The sequence below is a fragment of the Oncorhynchus clarkii genome, chromosome 18 (assembly GCF_045791955.1).
Source record: "Oncorhynchus clarkii lewisi isolate Uvic-CL-2024 chromosome 18, UVic_Ocla_1.0, whole genome shotgun sequence".
Lineage (NCBI taxonomy): Eukaryota > Metazoa > Chordata > Actinopteri > Salmoniformes > Salmonidae > Oncorhynchus > Oncorhynchus clarkii.
In genome coordinates, this window is record NC_092164.1 from 26,517,488 (window position 1) to 26,539,442 (window position 21,955).

General features: G+C 43.2%; 1 protein-coding gene across 1 annotated transcript in view; it reads right to left on the bottom strand.

Moving 5' to 3' along the window:
• LOC139372547 (transmembrane protein 163a-like) overlaps nucleotides 1–21,955 on the bottom strand; it is a 37,592-nt gene that overhangs the window by 10,841 nt on the left and 4,796 nt on the right. Inside the window, exons 3-5 of the mRNA XM_071112285.1 lie at nucleotides 18,163–18,206; nucleotides 14,867–14,958; nucleotides 10,291–10,387 (exon numbers count right to left, since the gene is read on the bottom strand). Of these exons, the coding sequence (XP_070968386.1) occupies nucleotides 10,291–10,387; nucleotides 14,867–14,958; nucleotides 18,163–18,206 (233 nt within the window). The remainder of the gene's footprint in view (nucleotides 1–10,290; nucleotides 10,388–14,866; nucleotides 14,959–18,162; nucleotides 18,207–21,955) is intronic.

The following is a 21,955-nucleotide window of genomic DNA, read 5'->3' on the forward strand; positions in this document are numbered from 1 at the left end:
GTGTGATGGTGGGACTCAAAGCATTTTAAAAACAGGCAAAAAATAAAAGCCAGAGATAATTGTAAACTAAGTAGAAGGACAGTGAAGCCTGCAAGCCCAGTAAACACAGTATATTCCTGAGTCATTGTTGAGCTCAGAAAGAAACAGATGTTAGTGCAGGGGCGCAACAACCACTGCGGACGGTGAAGGTCATGACCCTCACGTTCTAAAATTCCTTTCCTAGTTTTATCAATACACTGATACAAAAAGGACCCGTGTTCTTTAGGACTATGCAGAATACTCGGAGCAGTCGGGCAGGCTGTGTGAAAGCAAACTGAAAGGCTGGCTTTAGGACCATGGGAGAGTTGAGGCAGCTGCTGTCAGTGTATTTTTTTGCACTCTTTTTATGGCAGAGAGCTAGCCAATGGCTAGCTAGCACTAGCTATTAAATTGCCTCACTCTGGACCAGAATCAAATCAAGATAAAACCAGCGGCCAAGCGATTAAAGATTAATATTCAGATGTTTTTTTTTCCACAGCGAGTCGGTTTAGCCATGTATTGATTTACCAGTTTCCCTAGCTAATGCATTTAAACTTTTTGTTCTCACACTGACAATATGCAGGAACTTAGCTTAAGATTAGAAATTGTTTGTCCTCCCCCACTTCTAAACCATTGTTGTGCCCCTGAGTGAATATACGTAGTTAGCTATAAGTATAGTATACAAGGGCTATAAAGTGAATTGTATACATGTGATAAACTTTTAAAAATGCCATTGTTTTCTATGTGGATGTTTAAATTCATGAATTGAATAATTTCACTTCCTGAATTTAGAATTGAATTGACCCCAATCCTCCTATGCTGCGCAGTGCACACCATTTCAAATCTCTTTTATGGGAAGTCTTCAAAAAGTCCTAGCCTGGTCCCAGATCTATTTGATCTTCTATGGCTGTAGAAGCTAGATATACAGCACAAAAGAGACCTGCTCCCCCAATGACTTCTGACACTCCTTTTAATATTAAAAATTCTTAGCACTGAGGTGCTTGGGTTGAACGAAGCACCGGCACATGGCATTTAAAAGCCATCTGAGGAGATGAGAGCTGGCTAAGCAGAGATCAGCGCCGTACAGAGGGTGAGTCACGCTCTCTAATACACCCCCCCCCCCCCCCCCCCCCCCATCTAGTGCACTACTTCTGACCAGGGTCCATATGGCTCTGGTCAAAAGTAGTGCACTATATAGTAGAGAATAGGGGGTTGTTTGGAATGCAGACAGGCACACACACTCAGGTGCGTTTACAGTCCAGGATTTTTTGTGAGGAATCGAATGCACCTCATCTCAAAAGCTGAGTCCCGATTTTCTAGCCTTCTCCTGAAGTGTGCATTTGTCTTACAATGGTAAATCTATTCAGCCAATGCAGAAAGTGTCTCTCCTCTTAAACTGAATTTTAATACACCTGTTTCGGAACAACTCCGGCCCTATTCTCACTACGAGATATGAAGGAGAGAGAGGAGCAGTTCACATTCCATCCTTGCCTTACCATAACTTTCGTTGTGGCTGGCAACACAACATTGGTCCACAGTTCAAATTGACCGTAAATATTACAGTAGCCACTAAGCAAACTATTCAACAATGACAGAAATGTTTCTCCTAAAACATATTAGCTACACTGTTGAATGCAACAATTCACAAACGTGTGCAGACAATTATGGTTTATTTTCTCGTCTGTAGGCTACTCATTACATTTGAGCTTCAAGACATAAGCAGAGTTGCTAACACCATGTCTTCAAGTAACAATAGCGTATTTAAAAAAATTACGATTAACCTTCTCATACTAATATAAAAAGCACAGTAGGCCTACCTTTCAAGATTACAACAAACCAGGCTTAATTTGTATAACTATTATGCAAATCATTACATGTGTAATAGCAAATTGTAACTGAAAACATGGGTATAAGTGAATTCACTGGGAAGCCCATACCAGCATCCCCAAAAACATTTAATAAAATGCCTATTGATGTGTCAACGTGTACACTGTCTGTGCTTCAGTCTGACTGTAGTCTACTGATAACCACAGCTACTAGTAGCCTACGTGCTCTGATCCCATCTGGGCCTGGCCAGGAAAAACATAACGTCATGTTTTTATAGCCTAAAATAGGCCCATTACTTGTGTTCTGAGAAAATGTGAATGTGATCCAACTTCGGTTAATCGAACTGTATGTGGCTCGGCTAACTAGGCCTTTTTAATTAAAAAAAATAATTGACTGGAATTAAATAAACAATAATGACGTGCTGTATGAGTATCGTTTTAATTACAAATGCAAAGGCCTACACAATTCAACCCTGCATACAGCGAGCTCAGCCCTTTTAGTTTTATTGTACAATTGCAATGGTTCTCTTTGTCTGTGTAAAGTGTTTTAATGTTTTCATCAAAGCATTTATGAAACAAACTTTCAAAAAGAATGGAAACGTCTTGGCAGGGAAAAAAACTAAATGTAATAAATGTGGGTTTTGACACTTACAGTATGAAGGTGTCAGCCAGCCATAAAATAACAATATATGCCAGAACCGGTCCAAATATAAGTGTCATGACCATGTTGTGACTATTATAAACAGGTTATGACAAGTTGTCAGCTGTTAAGACAAACTCAGCAAAAAAAAAAAAAACTGTCAACTGCGTTTATTTACAGCCAATTTAATATGTGTAAATATTTGTAGATTCAACAACTGACAACTGAACAAGTTCCAAAGACATATGACTAACAGAAATGGAATAATATGTCCCTTGACAAAGGAGGGGGGGGGGGGGGGGGGGGTGTCAAAATCAAAAGTAAGTCATTATCTGGTGTGGCCACCAGCTGCATTAAGTACTGGACTACACCAGATTTGCCAGTTCTTGCTGTGAGATGTTACCCCACTCTTCCATCAAGGCACCTTACAAGTTCCCGGACATTTCTGGGGGGAATGGCCCTAGCTCTCACCCTCCGATCCAACAGGTCCCAGACGTGCTCAATGGGATTGAGATCCAGGCTCTTAGCTGGCCATGGCAGAACACTGACATTCCTAGCTTGCAGGAAATTAGTCATACTGCTCATTCTGAGCGGTGGCATTGTCATGCTGGAGGGTCATATCAGTATGAGCCTACAGGAAGGGTACCACATGAGGGAGGAGGATGTCTTCCCTGTAACACACAGCGTTGAGGGTCATGTCAGGATGAGCCTACAGGAAGGGGACCACATGAGGGAGGAGGATGTCTTCCCTGTAACACACAGCGTTGAGATTGCCTGCAATGACGACAAGCTCAGTCCAATGATGCTGTGACACACCGCCCCAGACCATGACGGACCCTCCACCTCCAAATTCATCGGGCTCCAGAGTACAGGCCTCGGTGTAACACTCATTCCTTTGATGATAAACGCGAATCCGACCATCATCCCTGGGTGAGACAAAATCACGACTCGTCAGTGAAGCACTTTTTGCCAGTCCTGTCTGGTCCAGCCACGGTGGATTTGCGTCCATAGGCGACGTTGTTGCCGGTGATGTCTGGTGAGGACCTGCCTTACAACAGGCCTACAAGCTCTCAGTCCAGCCTCTCTCAGCCTATTGTGGACAGTCTGAGCACTGATGGAGGGATTGTGCTTTTCTGGTGTAACTTGAACAGTTGTTGCCGCCATCCTGTACCCCAGGTGTGATGTTCGGATGTAACGATCCTGTGCAGGTGTTGTTACACGTGGTCTGATAATGCGTGGACGATCAGCTGTCCGTCCTGTCTCCCTGTGGCGCCGTCTTAGAAGTCTCACAGTACGGACATTGCAATGTATTGCCCTGGCGACATCTGCAGTCCTCATGCCTCCTGGCAACATGCCTGGGCATGTGTTCTTCAGAGTCCGTAGAAAAGCCTCTTTAGCATGGGAAACAGTGTTTAATCCCTTTACAATTAAGATCTGTGAAGTCATTTGGATTTTTACCAATTATCTTTGAAAGACAGGGTCCTGAAAAAGGGACGTCTCTTTTTTGCTGATTTTATAACATGCTTATGAGGGTCATTACCCAGTGTCAATGATTTTTTTTACTATTTCATACCCTACTTTCAAACATTAGCAAAATGACTATACATTTAAACCGTTTCAAAAAGATTGCTCTGCTAGTACCATTTATAATGTAGGAGTGTTGGCTCAACAAGAATTCTGTTTAGGGGGGATAGGGGGATAATTGTCGGGCGAGTTTCGTGACCGACCTCAGGTAGCAGTCGAGGCATAGCAAGTACGCATTTGTACATTTGAGTAATAACTGTAGTCAACAGTGTTTTAATGAAAAGCGTAGCAGCAGTCTAAGGCACTGCATCGCAGTGCTTGCGGCGTCACTACAGATCTGGGTTTGATACAGGCCTGTGTCGCAGCCGGCCGAGAACGGGAGACCCGTGAGGCAGCGCACAATCGGCCCAGGGTTGTCTGGTTTAGGGAAGTGTTTGGCCGGCTGGGATGTCCTTGTCCCATTGCGCTCTAGGGACTCCTATGGCGGTCTGGGCGAATGCAGGCTGACACCTTTGCCAGGCGTATGGTGTTTCCTCTGACACGTTGGTGCGGCTGTGTGTGTTGCAAAACATATCCTTGACACTATCCAAGTTGATGAGCGGGGAAAACGATGCCAGTCAGCCTGCAAATCAAAACTACACCAAAATGAATTTCACACATACGAGTTAGAAAGAGCATATTCTGCAGTTTCTATGACACTCACCTTTGTCAAGTAACTCTAAAAATTCAAGGAGGTGCCGCTCTTGTTCCAATTTCACTTTTGCCAAGAATATCTGTGCATTCAGCACATGACCACTCACGTGGCAGCATTGCTCTGGCTACTAAGCAAAAATGAGTAACAGTAAATGATCCTGTTATCATGTCATCAATGGATGAAAGAAACCTGATAGAAACTGATAATGGTGCATGTGACTTCAGTTAAGTTTTGGTTAGCTGCCTATGTCGAAACCAAGTACTTGCTCAATGGCTTTCCATATCAGTGGAAAAATTAAACCAGCCAGCGACTGGTTTCACATCAATTTCCCTGGCAGACAAGTTGATTGCAAAGGCTAGCCAGTAAAACAACAAGGCGGGAGCTGCCCCTCTCTGCGCAAAACATACCAGCGGAGCAGTACTCCACAGTGATGGAGAGTGGTAAAGCACTCAATGTACAGATGTAGAATAAGAGTGTTTGCATCCTCAGCATCCTCGACTTTGTCACTATATTTATTTATTTTTATTTTTTTTATTTCACCTTTATTTAACCAGGTAGGCTAGTTGAGAACAAATTCTCATTTGCAACTGCGACCTGGCCAAGATAAAGCGTAGCAATTCGACATATACAACAACACAGAGTTACACATGGAATAAACAAAACATACAGTCAATAATACAGTAGAACAAAAGAAAACAAAAAGTATATATACAGTGAGTGCAAATGAGGTAAGTTAAGGAAATAAATAGGCCATGGTGGCGAAGTAATTACAATATAGCAATTAAACACTGGAATGGTAGATCGGCAGAAGATGAATGTGCAGGTAGAGATACTGGGGTGCAAAGGAGAAAAATAAATCAATAAATAAATACCAGTATGGTGATGAGGTAGGTATATAGCCTATCTGTAAACAGCCCATCTAAGTACAGGTGCAGTGATCTGTAAACTGCTCTGACAGCTGGTGCTTAAAGCTAGTGAGGGAGATGTGAGTATCCAGCTTCAGAGATTTTTGCAATTCGTTCCAGTCATGGGCTGCAGAGAACTGGAAGGAAAGACAACCAAAGGAGGAATTGGCTTTGGGGGTGACCAGTGAGATATACCCGCTGGAGCGCGTGCTACGAGTGGGTGCTGCTATGGTGACCAGTGAGCTGAGATAAGGCGGGGCTTTACCTAGCAGAGACTTGTAGATAACCTGTAGCCAGTGGGTTTGGCGACGAGTATGAAGCGAGGGCCAACCAACGAGAGCATACAGGTCGCAATGGTGGGTAGTGTATGGGGCTTTGGTGACAGAACGGATGGCACTGTGATAGACTGCATCCAGTTTGTTGAGTAGAGTGTTGGAGGCTATTTTATAGATGACATCACCGAAGTCAAGGATCGGTAGGATGGTCAGTTTTACGAGGGTATTTTTGGCAGCATGAGTGAAGGATGCTTTGTTGCGATATAGGAAGCCGATTCTAGATTTCATTTTGGATTGGAGATGCTTAATGTGAGTCTGGAAGGAGAGTTTACAGTCTAACCAGACACCCAGGTATTTGTCGTTGTCCACGTATTCTAAGTCAGAGCCGTCCAGAGTAGTGATGCTGGATGGGCGAGCAGCGATCGACTGAAAAGTATGCATTTTGCTTTACTTGTGTTTAAGAGCAGTTGGAGGCCACGGAAGGAGAGTTGTATGGCAATGAAGCTCGTCTGGAGGTTAGTTAACAGTGTCCAAGGAGGGGCCAGAAGTATACAGAATGGTGTCGTCTGCATAGAGGTGGATCAGAGAATCACCAGCAGCAAGAGCAACATCATTGATGTATACAGAAAAGAGAGTCGGCCCGAGAATTGAACCCTGTGGCACACCCATAGAGACGGTCAGAGGTCCGGACAACAGGCCCTCCGATTTGACACACTGAACTCTATCAGAGAAGTAGTTGGTAAACCAGGCGAGGCAATCATTTGAGAAACCAAGGCTGTAGAGTCTGCCAATAAGAATGTTGTGATTAACAGAGTCGAAAGCCTTGGCCAGGTTGATGAATACGGCTGCACAGTAATGTCTCTTATCGATGACGGTTATGATGTCGTTTAGAACCTTGAGTGGCTGAGGTGCACCCATGACCAGCTCTGAAACCAAATTGCATAGCGGAGAAGGTATGGTGGGATTCGAAATGGTCAGTAATCTGTTTGTTAACTTGGCTTTCAAAGACCTTAGAAAGACAGTGTAGGATAGATACAGGGGTAGGGGTAGCCATGTGGAAAGCATGGCCAGCTGTAGAGAAATGCTTATTGAAATTCTCAATTATAGTGGATTTATCGGTGGTGACAGTGTTTCCTAGCCTCAGAGCAGTGGGCAGCTGGGAGGAGGTGCTCTTACTCTCCATGGACTTTACAGTGTCCCAGAACTTTTTTGAGTTAGTACTACAGGATGCAAATTCTTGTTTGAAAATGCTTGCCTTAGCTTTTCTAACTGCCTGTGTATATTTGTTCCTAACTTCCCTGAAAAGTTGCATATGACGGGGGCTATTCGATGCTAATACAGAACGCCACATGATGTTTTTGTGCTGGTTAAGGGCAGACAGGTCTGGCGTGAACCAAGGACTATATCTATTCCTAGTTCTACATTTTTTGAGGGGGGCATGCTTATTTAAGATGGTGAGGAAGGCACTTTTAAAGAATAGCCAGGCATCATCTATTGACGGAATGAGGTCGATGTCATTCCAGGATACCCCGGCCAGGTCGATTAGAAAGGCCTGCTCGCAGAAGTGTTTCAGGGAGCGTTTGACAGTGATGAGGGGTGGTCATTTGGTCGCAGACCCATTACGGATGTAGGCAATGAGGCAGTGATCGCTGAGATCTTGATTGAAAACAGCAGAGGTGTATTTGGAGGGCGAATTAGTTAGGATGACATCTATGAGGGTGCCCGTGTTTACTGATTTGGATTTGTACCTGTTAGGTTCATTGATCATTTGTGTGAGATTGAGGGCATCAAGCTTAGTTTGTAGGATGGCCGGGGTGTTAAGCATGTCCCAGTTTAGGTCACCTAGTAGCACGAACTCAGAAGATAGATGGGGGGCAATCAGTTCACATATAGTATCGAGGGCACAGCTGGGGGCAGAGGGAGGTCTATAGCAAGCAACAACAGTGAGAGACTTGTTTCTGGAAAGGTGAATTTTTAGAAGTAGAAGCTCAAATTGTTTGGGTACAGACTTAGAAAGTAATACAGAACTCTGCAGGCCATCTTTGCAGTAGATTGCAACACCGCCCCCTTTGGCAGTTCTATCTTGGCGGAAAACGTTATAGTTAGCAATGGAGATTTCAGGGTTTTTGGTGGTTTTCCTAAGCCAGGATTCAGACACGGCTAAGACATCTGGGTTGGCAGAGTGTGCTAAAGCAGTGAGTAAAACAAACTTAGGGAGTAGGCTTCTAATGTTAACATGCATGAAACCAAGGCTTTTACGTTTACAGAAGTCAACAAATGAGAGCACCTGGGGGGTGGGAGTGGAGCTAGGCACTGCAGGACCTGGATTAACCTCCACATCACCAGAGGAACAGAGGAGAAGGCCGTCTAGCACGTTCAGAATAGAGAGTAAAGGGAGCAGGTTTCTGGGCACGATAGCATAGATTCAAGGCATAGTGTACAGACAAAGGTAAGGTAGGATGTGAGTACATTGGAGGTAAACCTAGGCATTGAGTAATGAAGAGAGAGATATAGTATAGTGATAGTGTATGAGAAAGTGTTGGCTATGATGGGACCAGAATTTCTATAGTCAGGGCATATTGTTAAAAAAGGGGGGGAAATTCCTCTTGGAAATACTCCTGGGCTTAAGGTGTATGAAAACAAAACCCTATACAGACGAGACAACAGCTGCGATTGGACAAAACAAAAACGAGCTTGCTGTATATGCAAGGTAACAGTGTAGGTCATTGCATTTGTAATTAAAAAGATACTCATACACTATTGTGTTGATTGATTAATATTGAAGCAACATCTCAAGACATCAGTCAAGAAGTTAAAGCTTGGTCGCAAATGGGTCTTCCAAATGGACAATGACCCCAAGCACACTTCCATATTTGTGGCAAAATGGCTTGAGGACATCAAAGTAAAGGTATTGACTTCAAAGCACTGACTTCAATCCTATAGTAAATATGTGGGCAGAACTGAAAAAGTGTGTGCGCACAAGGAGGCCTACAAACCTGACTCAGTTACACCAGCTCTGTCAGGAGGAATGGGCCAAAATTCACCCAACTTATTGTGGGAAGCTTGTGGAAGGCTACCCAAAACATTTGACCCAAGTTAAACAATTTAAAGGCAATGCTATCAACTACTAATTGAGTGTATGTAAACTTCTGAAAAAAAAAAGCTGAAATATATAATTCTCTACTATTATTCTGACATTTCACATTCTTAAAATAAAAGTGGTGATCCTAACTGACCTAAGACGGGGCATTTTTACTAGGATTAAATGTCAGAAATGGTGAAAAACTGAGTTTAAATGTATTTGGCTAAGGTGTATGTAAACTTCCAACTATGTGTGTGATATACACATATAACAGCTTGTCAGTGAATACATTTCTGCCAACGTTTTCAGCTGCAATTACCACATGTAATGCTTTGCATGATATTGCAAAAAAAATTTGCTGGGTTTGTTGTAATATTTTAAGAGAGGCCACCTGTACTTTTTATTCGTATGAGAGGGTTAAATCATACATTTTTTGATAGGCTAATGTTACTTGATGAAGACTATAGCAACTGTGCTTTTGTCTTGAAGCTAAAAATATTTGTAGCATACAGTACAGACGAGAAAACCCTTTGTCTGCACATACAGTGCACAACAAATTCTTATTTACAATGACAGCCTAGGAACAGTGGGTTAACTGCCTTGTTCATCAGCAGAACGACAGCTTTTTACCTCGTCAGCTCAGGGATTCGATCTAGCAGCCTTTCGGTTACTGGCCCAATGCTCTAACCACTAGGCAAGGTAACCTAGTTACTCCTCTGTTTTTGACAAGCAATTTCAGCACACCAACCAGATGTTCATTGGAATCCCTTTGCTGCAGTAAAACCTCTTTGCCAAGGCTGCTGGCACTGCCAAGACTGGTATTACAGTACCCAGAGCTGACCTTAATGAACACCCACATGCCCAGACATGTGGAGCAGAGAGCTTTGTTTCTCAAACAGCACCCTATTCCCATAGGGTTATGTAGCGCACTACCTTTGAGTATTTTCGTTAAGCTGGACCATATGGCACAGGTAGCCTAGTGGTTAGAGTGTTGGGCCAGTAACTGAAAGGTTGCGAGATCGAATCCCCGAGCTGACAAGGTAAAAAAAATATGTTGTTCTGTCCCTGAACAAGGCAGTTAACCCACTGTTGCTAGGCCATCACTGTAAATAAGAATTCATTCTTAACTGACTTGCCTAGTTTATTTTTTAATATATAATTAACCTTTTATTTAAGTTCACCAAAAAAAGCTTTATGTGGCTCCTGCACCTATAGCTCTCAATCCAGGGGTGGCACACTGTGTGCCACCCCTGGACTGAGAGCTATAGGTGCAGTTAAGGGTAAATGCCTTGCTTAAGGGTACAACATCAGGATATGGCATCTTACCACTTCAGGCATTAGCTTGGTAGCCAGGTCATGGATTGCCTTTCCCAGGATACACAGGGAGGACAGGATGAAGACCACACCCAGGATCACACAGGCTCTGTAGAGAGAGAGGGGGTGAGAGTTAGAAGGGGAGCAAGAGAGATGAAGGGAGACAAAGGGGAAATGGAAGGAAATAGAGTCAGAGAACAGTGATTAAGAATATTCTGCTTTGAAAATATACAGTTCCACAAGAGAAAGAATGTGTCAGTCATTTACATTATCCAGTCATTTATATAGATGTCAGTGAGGGATCATATAATGCATTAAAACATTTCTAAAATCATTGCCCACAGGAAGACCTTTCCATGACAAAGGAGACCTAATGCAACTACACATCATACAAGTCCATTGCAACTTACAGTAAGTAATACAATAGCAAATCGTCTCCATTACGTCCATGCACGTGGAAGAGAAAAGGCCTCCATTAAATAAACAACCATTTTGCTTTTCTCTATGGCAGATTTAGAGAGTGAACACAGTCTCAAAGGATCAATTTGAGAAGAGGTTTTTTATTAATTTTTTTAAACAGTTTTATCCAATTAGGTAAGCCCACAAAAAAAAAGTCATCTGGGGTAGTCAGGTTAGCCCACTGTTTATACCGTCTGCCCTCTCCCCTACTTAATCTAGTAGTCTAGCGCAGATTTACTATACCCAGCAAACACATCAAGAGCCCAAAAACAAGAGAAATTGTTGAAAAATAAGTATAGTGTATTATAGATAACATCCATGATGTTCAGACAAAAACAATAATGGATGCCAGAGTGCGCTTACGCTCATAGCTGGCTCGTTCTCAGCAGCACCCAGTCCCCTGGGTCCAAACCGGAAGGTAACTAGGCAACACAAAGTAGCGAGAGGAGAGGAGCCATGTAGGAATGGTTTCAGTGGTGCAGCGGGAGACGGAGACCCAGAGCTCTGTCTGTGAGTGAGAGAGAGACCTCCCAGAGCTGTGTAAAGTGCAATAACAGACTCTCCCTCACAACAAACCTGCCCAACCAACCTTTTTTTAGTCTTGTCGACTCAAGGCAAATTGGCATCAAGCACATTGCAAGATTGATGGTTTTGATATCAAAGTCGCAAGATGCAAGGACTTGACAGAACTGTGGTTGACTAGACTGAGGACAAACGCACGCAGTCCAGTCGGTCGACCCTTTCTCTCCTGCTCCGTGTGTCATGTCAGCAGGTGAATACAGCAACGTTCTTCCAATTACAGTGGGGAAAAAATTAAAAATAAAAGTGCGCAAATTCATGCTGCTCGCTCATTCGTCTCCAAACCTGGTAATTTGATTGTCCGGTGGCCTAGTGACTTACTCCTGCCTGGCCTCTCCCCCGAGGGATCACACATCTACACACACACACATTCACCCCCCACGACACACACCTAGGAGAGGCCAATTACTAGCTGCTGGGTAACAAACCTTCCAATTAGGATTCTGAACCAAAGCAATGTTCACTGCTACAACTGAAGGCTCATATTAGCCTGGTTAAACCAGATTGAATGCTGCCCTCAAAATGGCGAAATTAGCATTCAAGCTCATTTAACCAGGCTATAGGCTAATACACCAGAGGCTCCATGGCGATCTGCATTCACGAAAACATCCGAGACTACAGCAGATGATGTCTGTCAGGACGGAAGAAGGAGGGGGGCAGCTTGCCAGGTCTTCACCTCCTTTGTTTCCCCTCTCCTGCTTCTTGCCTCTGACACCCTGCACATTCATTCACACACACCATAATCAGTTATGTGGTTGCCATGGCGCCGTGAGGAAGCCTGAGCAGGGAGCTCTCTAAATATTGTACATATTTTAAAATGTATTTAAGTGTTTTTTTTATTGCATTTTTAAATAAACCTTTTGAGAGGTTAACTGAACTATATGGTGGTGACCTACGTACTGCAGGACTGATTATGGCAAGTCAGTTTATATTTGGCCTGGCTAGATACTGTAGCTAATAAGATTTGAATGACGCAGCATCCGCTTTTGGCCTGCCCCGGTTCCTAGGGGGAAGTGGACTGCGGTGTGAGGGGACAGATGCTCGCCTTGTAGGGGGCTTTTCTGGACTACTGCCAAAGTATGGAGGTCTTACTGCTACTTTTACAGTCGCCGCTGCATCACCCAGGTGGGTGCTACACTTCTGAGAGTGGACAAGCCAGCCTACCTACGAAAGAGGAGCTGTGAACGTCGAAGACGACGTGCCCTGTGAAGAGCACCGGGGGGGCTGTCAGATGTTTTTCTACCTCCCTGCACCATCATTGCACCCTCCACTCAAGATGTTACTTTTCCACATTAAGTTTTGGAAGACCAACACGTCATAAGAACATCCAGATCGGTATTTTTTTTAAGCGACAGATTCTATTTGTAATGAAAAACGCTATATCCATTTATTATTATAATAAAATAAAGGGCTCTGTCTGGGACAAAGGCCCCAGGTGAGACAGTTCTGCCTGGGTCTCGAAGGACCTGCCACTTGGCCTGGCTACATGGGGTGGAGTTGGACGCTGGAGGAAACCAGCGGGGGGCGCATTGCTACTAGCTTTAGCGCAATGACATGCTAGCGGTTCCCATAGACTTCGTCGTTGAACCAAAGACTATCCATTTAAAGGGCGTCTCAGCAAAAATATATATTTTCTGCAGTGGTGTGTGACCGCTGCTAAATGAATGTAGGGGAAACATTCACGTGTGAAGTTTCACATGTTTTATTTAATCCCCACATTTCCTTTTTCACTACTTCCAGCTACAGTGCCTTAAGAAAATATTCATACCCCATGACTTATTCCACATTTTGTTGTGTTAAAGCCTGGATTCAAAGTGTATTCAATTGATTTCTCACCCATCTACACACAACGCTTAGTGAAAACATGTTTTTTTTTTTTTGTTGCTAATTGTTGAAAATGAAATACCTCATTTACATAAATATTCACACCCCTGAGTCAATACTTTGTAGAAGCACCTTTGGCAGCGATTACAGCTGTGAGTCTAAGAGCTTCCCACAACTGGATTGTGGGACATTTTCCCAATCTTCAAGCTCTGAAATTGGTTGTTGATCATTGCTAGACAACCATTTTCAGGTCTTGCCATAAATTTAAGTCAAAACTGTAACTTGGCAACATTCACTGTCTTCTTGGTAAACAACTCATGTAGATTTGGCCTTGTGTTTTACGTTATTATCCTGCTGAAAGGTGAATATCTCCCAGTGTCAGACTGAACCAGGTTTTCCTCAGATTGCCTGTGCTTAGCTCCATTCCATTTCTACTGTATCCTGAAAAACTCCCCAGTCCTTACTGATTACAAGCATACACATAAGTCACCACTATGATTGAAAATATGGATAGTGGTACTCAGTAATGTTTTGTATAGGATTTGCACCAAACATAACACTTTGTATTCAAGACAACTGATTGGCACATTTTTTGCAGAATTACTTTGGTAACTTGTTGCAAAAAGGATGCATGTTTTGCAATATTTCTGTACAGGCTTCCTTTTTTTCACTCTGGATAGTATTGTGGAGTAACCACAATGTTGGCAGCCTTGGCAGTGCCAGGAGCCTTGGCAAAGAGGTTTTGTAACCGTTTTAAGGTCACCATTGGCCTCATGGTTAAATCTGAGCGGTTTAAGAAGGACGGCTGTATCTTTGTAGTGACTGGATGTATTCATACAAGGTGTAATGAATAACTTCACCATGCTTAAAGGGATGTTCCATTTATTTTTATTTTTTTCATTGCTCAACTGAGGGACCACTATCATTTTGCACAGAGTCCATGCAACACACGATCACAGCTTATTGTGAAAGACAAATTACTTATTCAAAATGTACTTTGTGTGTGCCTTTCTTCATAACATTAGCTAGGCAGCTAACGTTAGCTTTAAGGTTAGGGGTTAAAATTACGGTTAGTTAACACGCTAGCTAAGTGGTTAAAGGATTAATGTTAGGGTTGGCTAACATGCTAAGTAGTTGCAAAGTAGCTAATAAGCAAAAATATTAAAGTTATCCGTGATGAGATTTGAACGCAACCTTTGGGTTGCTTGACATTCGCGATATACAGTACACTCACCAATCCTTCCCGACCAACCTCCCTCCTATCGTTTCTATCTTAAGTAACCTACCGTCTTTATCTGCGATTGAAATGCACTGTATACAGAATCATGTATACAGAATCATGTATAGCACCATTTTTGGGGCACCATTTTCCTGCATATGAACCTGAAAATTTAACATTTTCACATGATTAAACTTGCAAAAAGTGACATTTTTAAATGTGGAGTTGTTTTACATGTAAATTTAAGCTCAACATGTGAAAACAGCAAATTCACATGTGAAAACGCACATTTGACATGTATTCTTTTTGTATGGGCACACAGCCATTTACAGTGCACTGAGTAAGGTGGAGGAGAGACAATGCTGGGGTTCTAATACTGTACACTGCAGTCCCAATCTGAAGAGAGCTTAGTGTGCTGAAAAGAACACTGCTAGTATAATTTCAAGGCTTTATATAGTTTTGCTGGTCATCAAAAACAACAAATATGGTGGTGCTATATCTACTCACATGTACTCCCTGTGTGCAGAGTGAACGGCGGAGGCATTACTATAGCGCCACACCACGATGATGGAGGACAGCACGTCCAGGGCGGCATCAAACTGCAGAGGGTAAACATCAACACTCACCAGCTTTTCAGCAGAAACCCATGAGAAATGGGGGTTCACTTATATTATCGTACCCTTCAGTTATCCTTATCCCAATAACTCCAAGACAATGCAAAATCTTGCCTAAATTACAAGCTTAGACTCGATATGGCCAGGCCCTTGTGGAACTAGTGTGTTTTTGAGATCGACTACATTGTAGTTGGTCTGCACGGAATCATCTTGCATCCTAAATACAGTGCGAAAGTATTCACCCCTTTGCATTTTTCCACCTTTACAACATGGAATTAAATTTGAATTTTTTTTTTTTGGGGGGGGGGGTTGTATAATTTGATTTACACATGCTTACCATTGATGGAAACTTTAGTGAAACAAACAAGAAATGAGACAAAAACAGAACTTGAGCATGCATAACTACTCACCCCCCCACAGTCAATACTTTGTAGAGCCACCTTTTGCAGCAATTACAGCTGCAAGTCTCTTGGGGTATGTCTCTATAAGCTTGGCACATCTAGCCACTTGGATTTTTGCCCATTCTTCAAAGCAAAACTGCTCCAGCTCCTTCAAGTTGGATGGGTTCCGCTGATGTACAGCAATCTTTAACTCATACCACAGATTCTCATTTGGATTGATGTCTGGGCATCGACTCCCCTCAAGAATCTCCCTGTATTTAGCGCCATCCATTAATCCTTAAATTCTGACCAGTTTACCAGTCCCTGCCGATGAAAAACATCCCCACAGCATGATTCTGCCACCGCCATGCTTCACTGGTGCTCTCAGGGTGATGAGGTGTTGGGCTTGCACCAGACAGCGTTTTCCTTGATGGCCAAAAAGCTACATTTTAGTCTCATCTGACCAGAGTACCTTCTTCCATATGTTTGGGGAGTCTCCCACATGCCTTTTGGCGAACACCAAATGTGTTTGCTTATTTTTTTCTTTAAGTCATGGCTTTTTTCTGGCCACTTCCGTAAAGCCAAGCTCTGTGGAGTACAAGGCTTAAAGGGGTCCTATGGACAGATAATCCAATCTCCGCTGTGGAGCTTTGCAGCACCTTCAGGGTTGTTTGTTGCCTCTTATTAATGCATTCTGCAGGTTTATTGTGGTGCCATATTCTTTCCATTTTTTTTTATAGATTTAAATGATACTCCGTGGGATGTTCAAAGTTTCAGATATTTCTTTTTTTATAACCCAACCCTGATCTGTACTTCACAACTTTGTCCCTGACCTGTTTGGAGAGCTCCTTGGTCTTCATGGTTCCGCTTGCTTGGTAGTGCCCCTTGCTTAATGGTGTTGCAGACTCTGGGGCCTTTCGACAGATAGACACACACATATACATACATACTGAGATCATGTGAGTCTTAAATAAAGTCCACCTGTGTGCAATCTAACTAATGTGACTTCTGAAGGTAATTGGTTGCACCAGATCTTATTTAGGTGCTTCATAGCAAAGGGAGTGAATACATATGCATGGCCCACTTTTCCATTTAAACATTTTTTTAAACAAAATTCAACAATGACTATTTTGTGTATGTTCATTACATGAATTCCAAATAAAAATCAATTTAATTTACAGGTTATAATGTGACAAAATAGGAAAAAAGCCAAGGGGGATGAATACTTTGCAAGGCACTATAACTAGCTAGAGCTCAAATTGGCCGAATACCTTACAGTGAAATGCTTAACCAACAATGAAGTTAAGAAAAATACCTGCCAAGTAATTAATTTTTTTATTTAAAAAAAGTTAAGAGAAAAGTAACAAATAATTAAACAGCGCCAGTAAAATAATTGTGAGGCTATATACAGGGTGTAGCGGTACGTATTCAACGATGCATGCAGGGGCAGATTCATGCGGGGCACCGGTTATTCAAGGTAATATGTACATGTAGGTAGAGTATTTAAAGTGACTATGCATAGATGGCACTGCAAATAGTCTAGGTAGCCATTTGATTAGCTGTTCTGGAGTCTTATGGCTTGGGGGTTGAAGCTGTTTAGAAGCCTCTTGGACCTAGAATTGGCACTTTTGGCGTGTCCTCTTCACGACAGTCTTGGACCATGTTAGTTTGTTGGTGACGTGGCCACCAAGGACCTTGAAGCTCTCAACCTGCTCCCTGTCGATGAGAATGTGGGCATGCTTGGTCCTCCTTTCCTGTATTCCACAATCTCCTTTGTCTTGATCACATTGAGGGAGAGGTTTTTGAGTTCTCTGACCTCCCTATAGGCTGTCTCGTCGTTGATCAGGCCTACCACTGTTGTATCATCGGCAAACTTAATGATGGTGTTGCAGTCATGAGTGAACAGAGAGTACAGGTAGGGACAGAGAATGCACCCGAGGGCCCCCCCCCCCGTGTTGAGGATCAGTGGTGGATGTGTTACCTACGCTTACCACCTGGGGGAGGCCCGTCAGGAAGTCCAGGATCCAGTTGCAGAGGGAGGTGTTTAGTCCCAGGGTCCTTAGCTTAGTGATGTGCTTCGTGGGCACTATGACGTTGAACGCTGAGCTGTAGTCAATGAACAACATTCTCATATAGGTGTTCCTTTTGTCCAGGAGGGAAAGGGCAGTATGGATTGCGATTGAGATTGCATCATCTGTGGATCTGTTGGGGCGGTATGCAAATTGGAGTGGGTCTAGAGTTTCTGGGATAATGATGTTGATGTGAGCCATGACCAGCCTTTAAAAGCACTTCATGGCTATCGATGTGAGTGCTACAGGTCGGTAGTCATTTAGGCAGGTTACCTTAGTATTCTTGGGCACAGGGACTATGGTGGTCTGCTTGAAACATGTTGGTATTAAAGACTCCGACAGGGAGAGGTTGAAAATGTCAGTGAAGACACTTGCCAGTTGGTCAGTGCATGCTCAGAGTACACGACCTGGTAATCCATCTGGCCTTGTGCATGTTGACCTGTTTAAAGGTCTTACATCGGCTACGGAGAGTGTGATCACAGTTGTCCAAAACAGCTGATGCTCTCATGCATGTTCCAGTGTTACGCGCCTCGAAGCGAGCATAGAAGTAATTTAACTCGTCTGGTATACCAGGCTCGTGTCGACGGGCAGCTAATACTCTTTATGTGATCAAGATCCGTGAACCTGTGCCTCACCTTGCTCAAACTGACCTCAAAACACACTGATTGTAACGTTAGTAATGACATCTGCCCTATAGCACGCAGTAGAAATTAAAATGCATTTTTAAAAAAAGTACCTACAGCGAATCCGAAAGCCGAGGCACTGTGTCTCATGAAGGAAACAGCTGGAAAAAAAACAAGAGAAACAAGTTTTACTATACATGAAGAACATTCATACATGAAATATCAGTGGTACTGTTGTGAATGACTTGAGAATACCCGTTGTACACCAAACACTGACGGCCGGTTAGCTCAAAACCGACTCAGCCTACCAGTAGTCCCTGGAGTCAAACACTATTGGTTCTCTTTTAACTACTTTAGCTGCACTTGATTGAACGCCTGCGACAAATGGGACCAATAGAATAGTCCAAAAAGTGCAAACCCCACCCATCTGGCATTTCAAGATAACAAGACAGGCTCAATTAAATGCTCAAAGTAATTAAACCCAGGTCTCATATGGCGCAACTACAACACTTAGTTATATTTAGCAGGTGAAGTAGTAAGATATAATGTAGTGCTAGCATTCAGCATCCACACCATAGTCAGTTCACAGGGTTGAGTATGCCACCAGTGTGTACACAGCTGTTTGTAATGTAGCCTCAGACTCTGCGAACACACACAACCTTACCCCAGAGTTGAACTCCAGAGTGATTACCATATTCAGGACATGACATAATGGAATTCAAAACACATCCAACCCCAAACCAGAGGGATTACCCAGCACTGAAGACTACGCAAAGTCCATACTAATGCAGTCCAGGCTAATGACAACTGGCTTTGCTTTCCAAAATAATGGCATCCTAATTCCCAATTTAATGCACGACTTTTGACTAGGGCCCATAGGGCGCTAACCTGTCCCTCAACGTCAACAAAACCAAAGAGCTGATCGTGGACTTCAGGAGATCGCAGAGAGCGCACGCCCCCATCCACAGGGACGCAGTAGATAGGGTGAAAGGGTGAAAAGCTTCAAGTTCATCAGCGTGCACATCACAGACAACCTGAAATGGTCCATCCACACAGACTGAAGGTGGCGCAACAGTGCCTCAACCTGAGGAGGATGAAAAAAAGAAGTGCCTAGCCCCTAAGACCCACAAACTTCTAAAGATGCACCATTGAGAGCATCCTGTTGGGCTGTATCACTCCCTGGTACGGCAATTGCTGTTAAATAGCCAACACTAACCAGCCTCCACCAAATACCATCCCCTGATCTTAGTCACTGTTACTAGCCGGCTACCACCCGGTACCTTTCGAGACCGCTGCCCTATGTTCATAGTCATTGAACAGTGGTCACATTAATCATGTTTACATACTGTTTTACCACTTCATATGTATATACTGTATTCAAGTGTCCGTGGATTGCTATAAAGAAAAGGCATTCTGTTATTTTTTGATTGAATGTTAGAAGAATGGGCAAAACGAGTGATCAGTGCCAAGCGCGCCGGATCCAGTACCTCAAACGGCCGCCCTCCTGAGCTTTTCACACACGACAGTGTCTAAGGTTTCCTGAGAATGGTGCGACAAACAAAAAAGCTCGTTGAGAGAGGTCGAAGTAGAAAGGCAAGAATGGTGCAAGCTAACAAGACAAATGATGGCGCAGTACAACAGTGGTGTGCAGAACGGCATCTCGGAACGCACAAATTGGCGATCCCCGTCACAGACGGGTTAATTGCAGCAGACAACCACACTGGGTTCTACTCCTATCAGCTAAAAACAAGAAGCGGCTCCAGTGGGCAACTGCATGATGCCATCGTGTCCGCATGGACCAACATCCCTTTGGAACCTTGCCGACAAAGAATTCAGGCTGTTCTGGAGGAAAAGGGGGTCCGACCCTGTACTGGATGGGTGTACCTGAAACTGCAGAAATGTAGATTTTTTTTCCCACTGGCCGAGACACAATGCATTGTTTTTACAAATTAATTATGAATTCAAATCTGAAATATCTTGGGTCAATAAGTATTCAAGCCCTTTTTTAGAAGAAGCATAAGTAAGTTCAGGGGTAAACATTTGCTTAACAAGTCACATAAGTTGAATGCTCATTCGGTCTGCAATAGTGTTTAACACGATGTTTGAATGACTACCTCATCTCTTTCCACTACAGTACCATTTTATTTAAGAGACCAATAATGATAAGAGACCAATAAGGCTTTTACTATTCTAGGTAGCGTTCATAAAGGCACCAAACAGAAGAAAATAGACAAACAGGGAGGAACTACATGGACTTGTCCAATAAGAAACTATAATTTAAAAATTATTTAGCTTGCGTGCCCTAATGAACAAGACCCAAGTTCTCTTTCTGAAGTCCTCCTGGGGTGTAAAGCCCCCATCCATTTATCCGTCTAAACAGTGACACACGGTGGGTGACAAACAGATCTTTCTGGGTCATCCCAGTCCAAGTCAAACCTCCCACCCTCCACTCATCGTCACGGTGACAGAGGCTGGCACATCACCCTGACAGAACACCAGCCACACAGAGAACAGAAAGACTACACCCCAAATGACACCTTTTCCCCCTATATAGCGCACTTCTTTTGAACAGGGCCCATAAGGCACTATATAGGGAATAGGGTGCCATTTCGGACACAGCTAGGGTCTCCGTGTGACAGAACAGATTAGGTTAGTGACCAGTCGTTTACAAATGAAGGCAAAAGTGATAAATTCTCCTCACTTTGTCAAGCCAGATCAAGTGTCGCAGAGAAAGGGTTTAAGAGGGCTTAAACCAACGCAGCACAGTAAAGGCATCCATCTTAGTGTTGTCACATTACTCGTAGGTATCATGGTGTAACAGGAGTCACTGATTAAGTAACAGTACCGCTTACTTCCTCAAGAGCCCATACTGATATTCAATGTTTGATCCTCTGGGTGTTTCTCAATATGCATTCTCCAAGGGCGTTCTCTTGAGTACGTTCTTGTGAGGATGTGTGGAGAATGCATAAAAATGTACTTAAAGAAAATGCAACGTTCATAATTATCAGTTATATGTGAATTGTATTAATCAAACTGGCCAACTAGTTTTACATGTAAAAAAAAAAAAAAAGACCTAAACAAAATGTTATGAAAGGTAAATGGCCAGCGTTAGCTACAAATTCTTTGTGGGTGGCTAGCTAGCCACATTGACACATTTTGTCAGTCTTGGCACAGAGGTTATTCTATGGAGTTAAACAGACCAACATTTACACATTATGGTTAGTCAGGCATCATATGAGGAGAGTTAGACAACTTCTCATTCCAATGTCCGAGTTCTCACGTCAGCTCAAAACCAGCCGCCATTGACTTCAGGACATTTTGCGTATTTTTTTTTAGGTGGTTGCGTTATATTACGTCAACAATACTGGGCATATTTCAGTTGAAGCTTGCGTCAATGCATGCTTAGAAATATGTACAAACGAAGAACACATCTGAGAACTGCCCTCCAAGTTCCATTTCTCATACTTTGATTTTGACTCATACGCCGACCTGTCCCGTGGTCCACTTTGCGTGCTCGGAGCATATTGAGAAACCCCTCGTCTCAAACACATGTAACTTACCTATTGACACGTCTTAACCAGCTGCACCACCAGAAAGCTAGGAATTCAATGGCTCAGGCAGCAGTATTTGAGGTTCAAGAGTTAGTTTAACCAATTAATCTTGTTTACGATAGGGGGGAAATGTAAGAGCACTCCATTTCTTGAGAAAAACAGTCCTATTGTTGGAAACAAACAGCCTAATGTTACATTTGTTTACTTTCCAAGCTACAGCACACAGTGACAACACTAATCTCTGTATGATCACATACATGCATATCTTTGTCGTTCTCTTCCGCCCTCTGGCGCCATCTACTCCGGTCACCCAGAGTGACAGAGACATCAGAGCAGATGGGAGATAGGTCTCCGGAGAG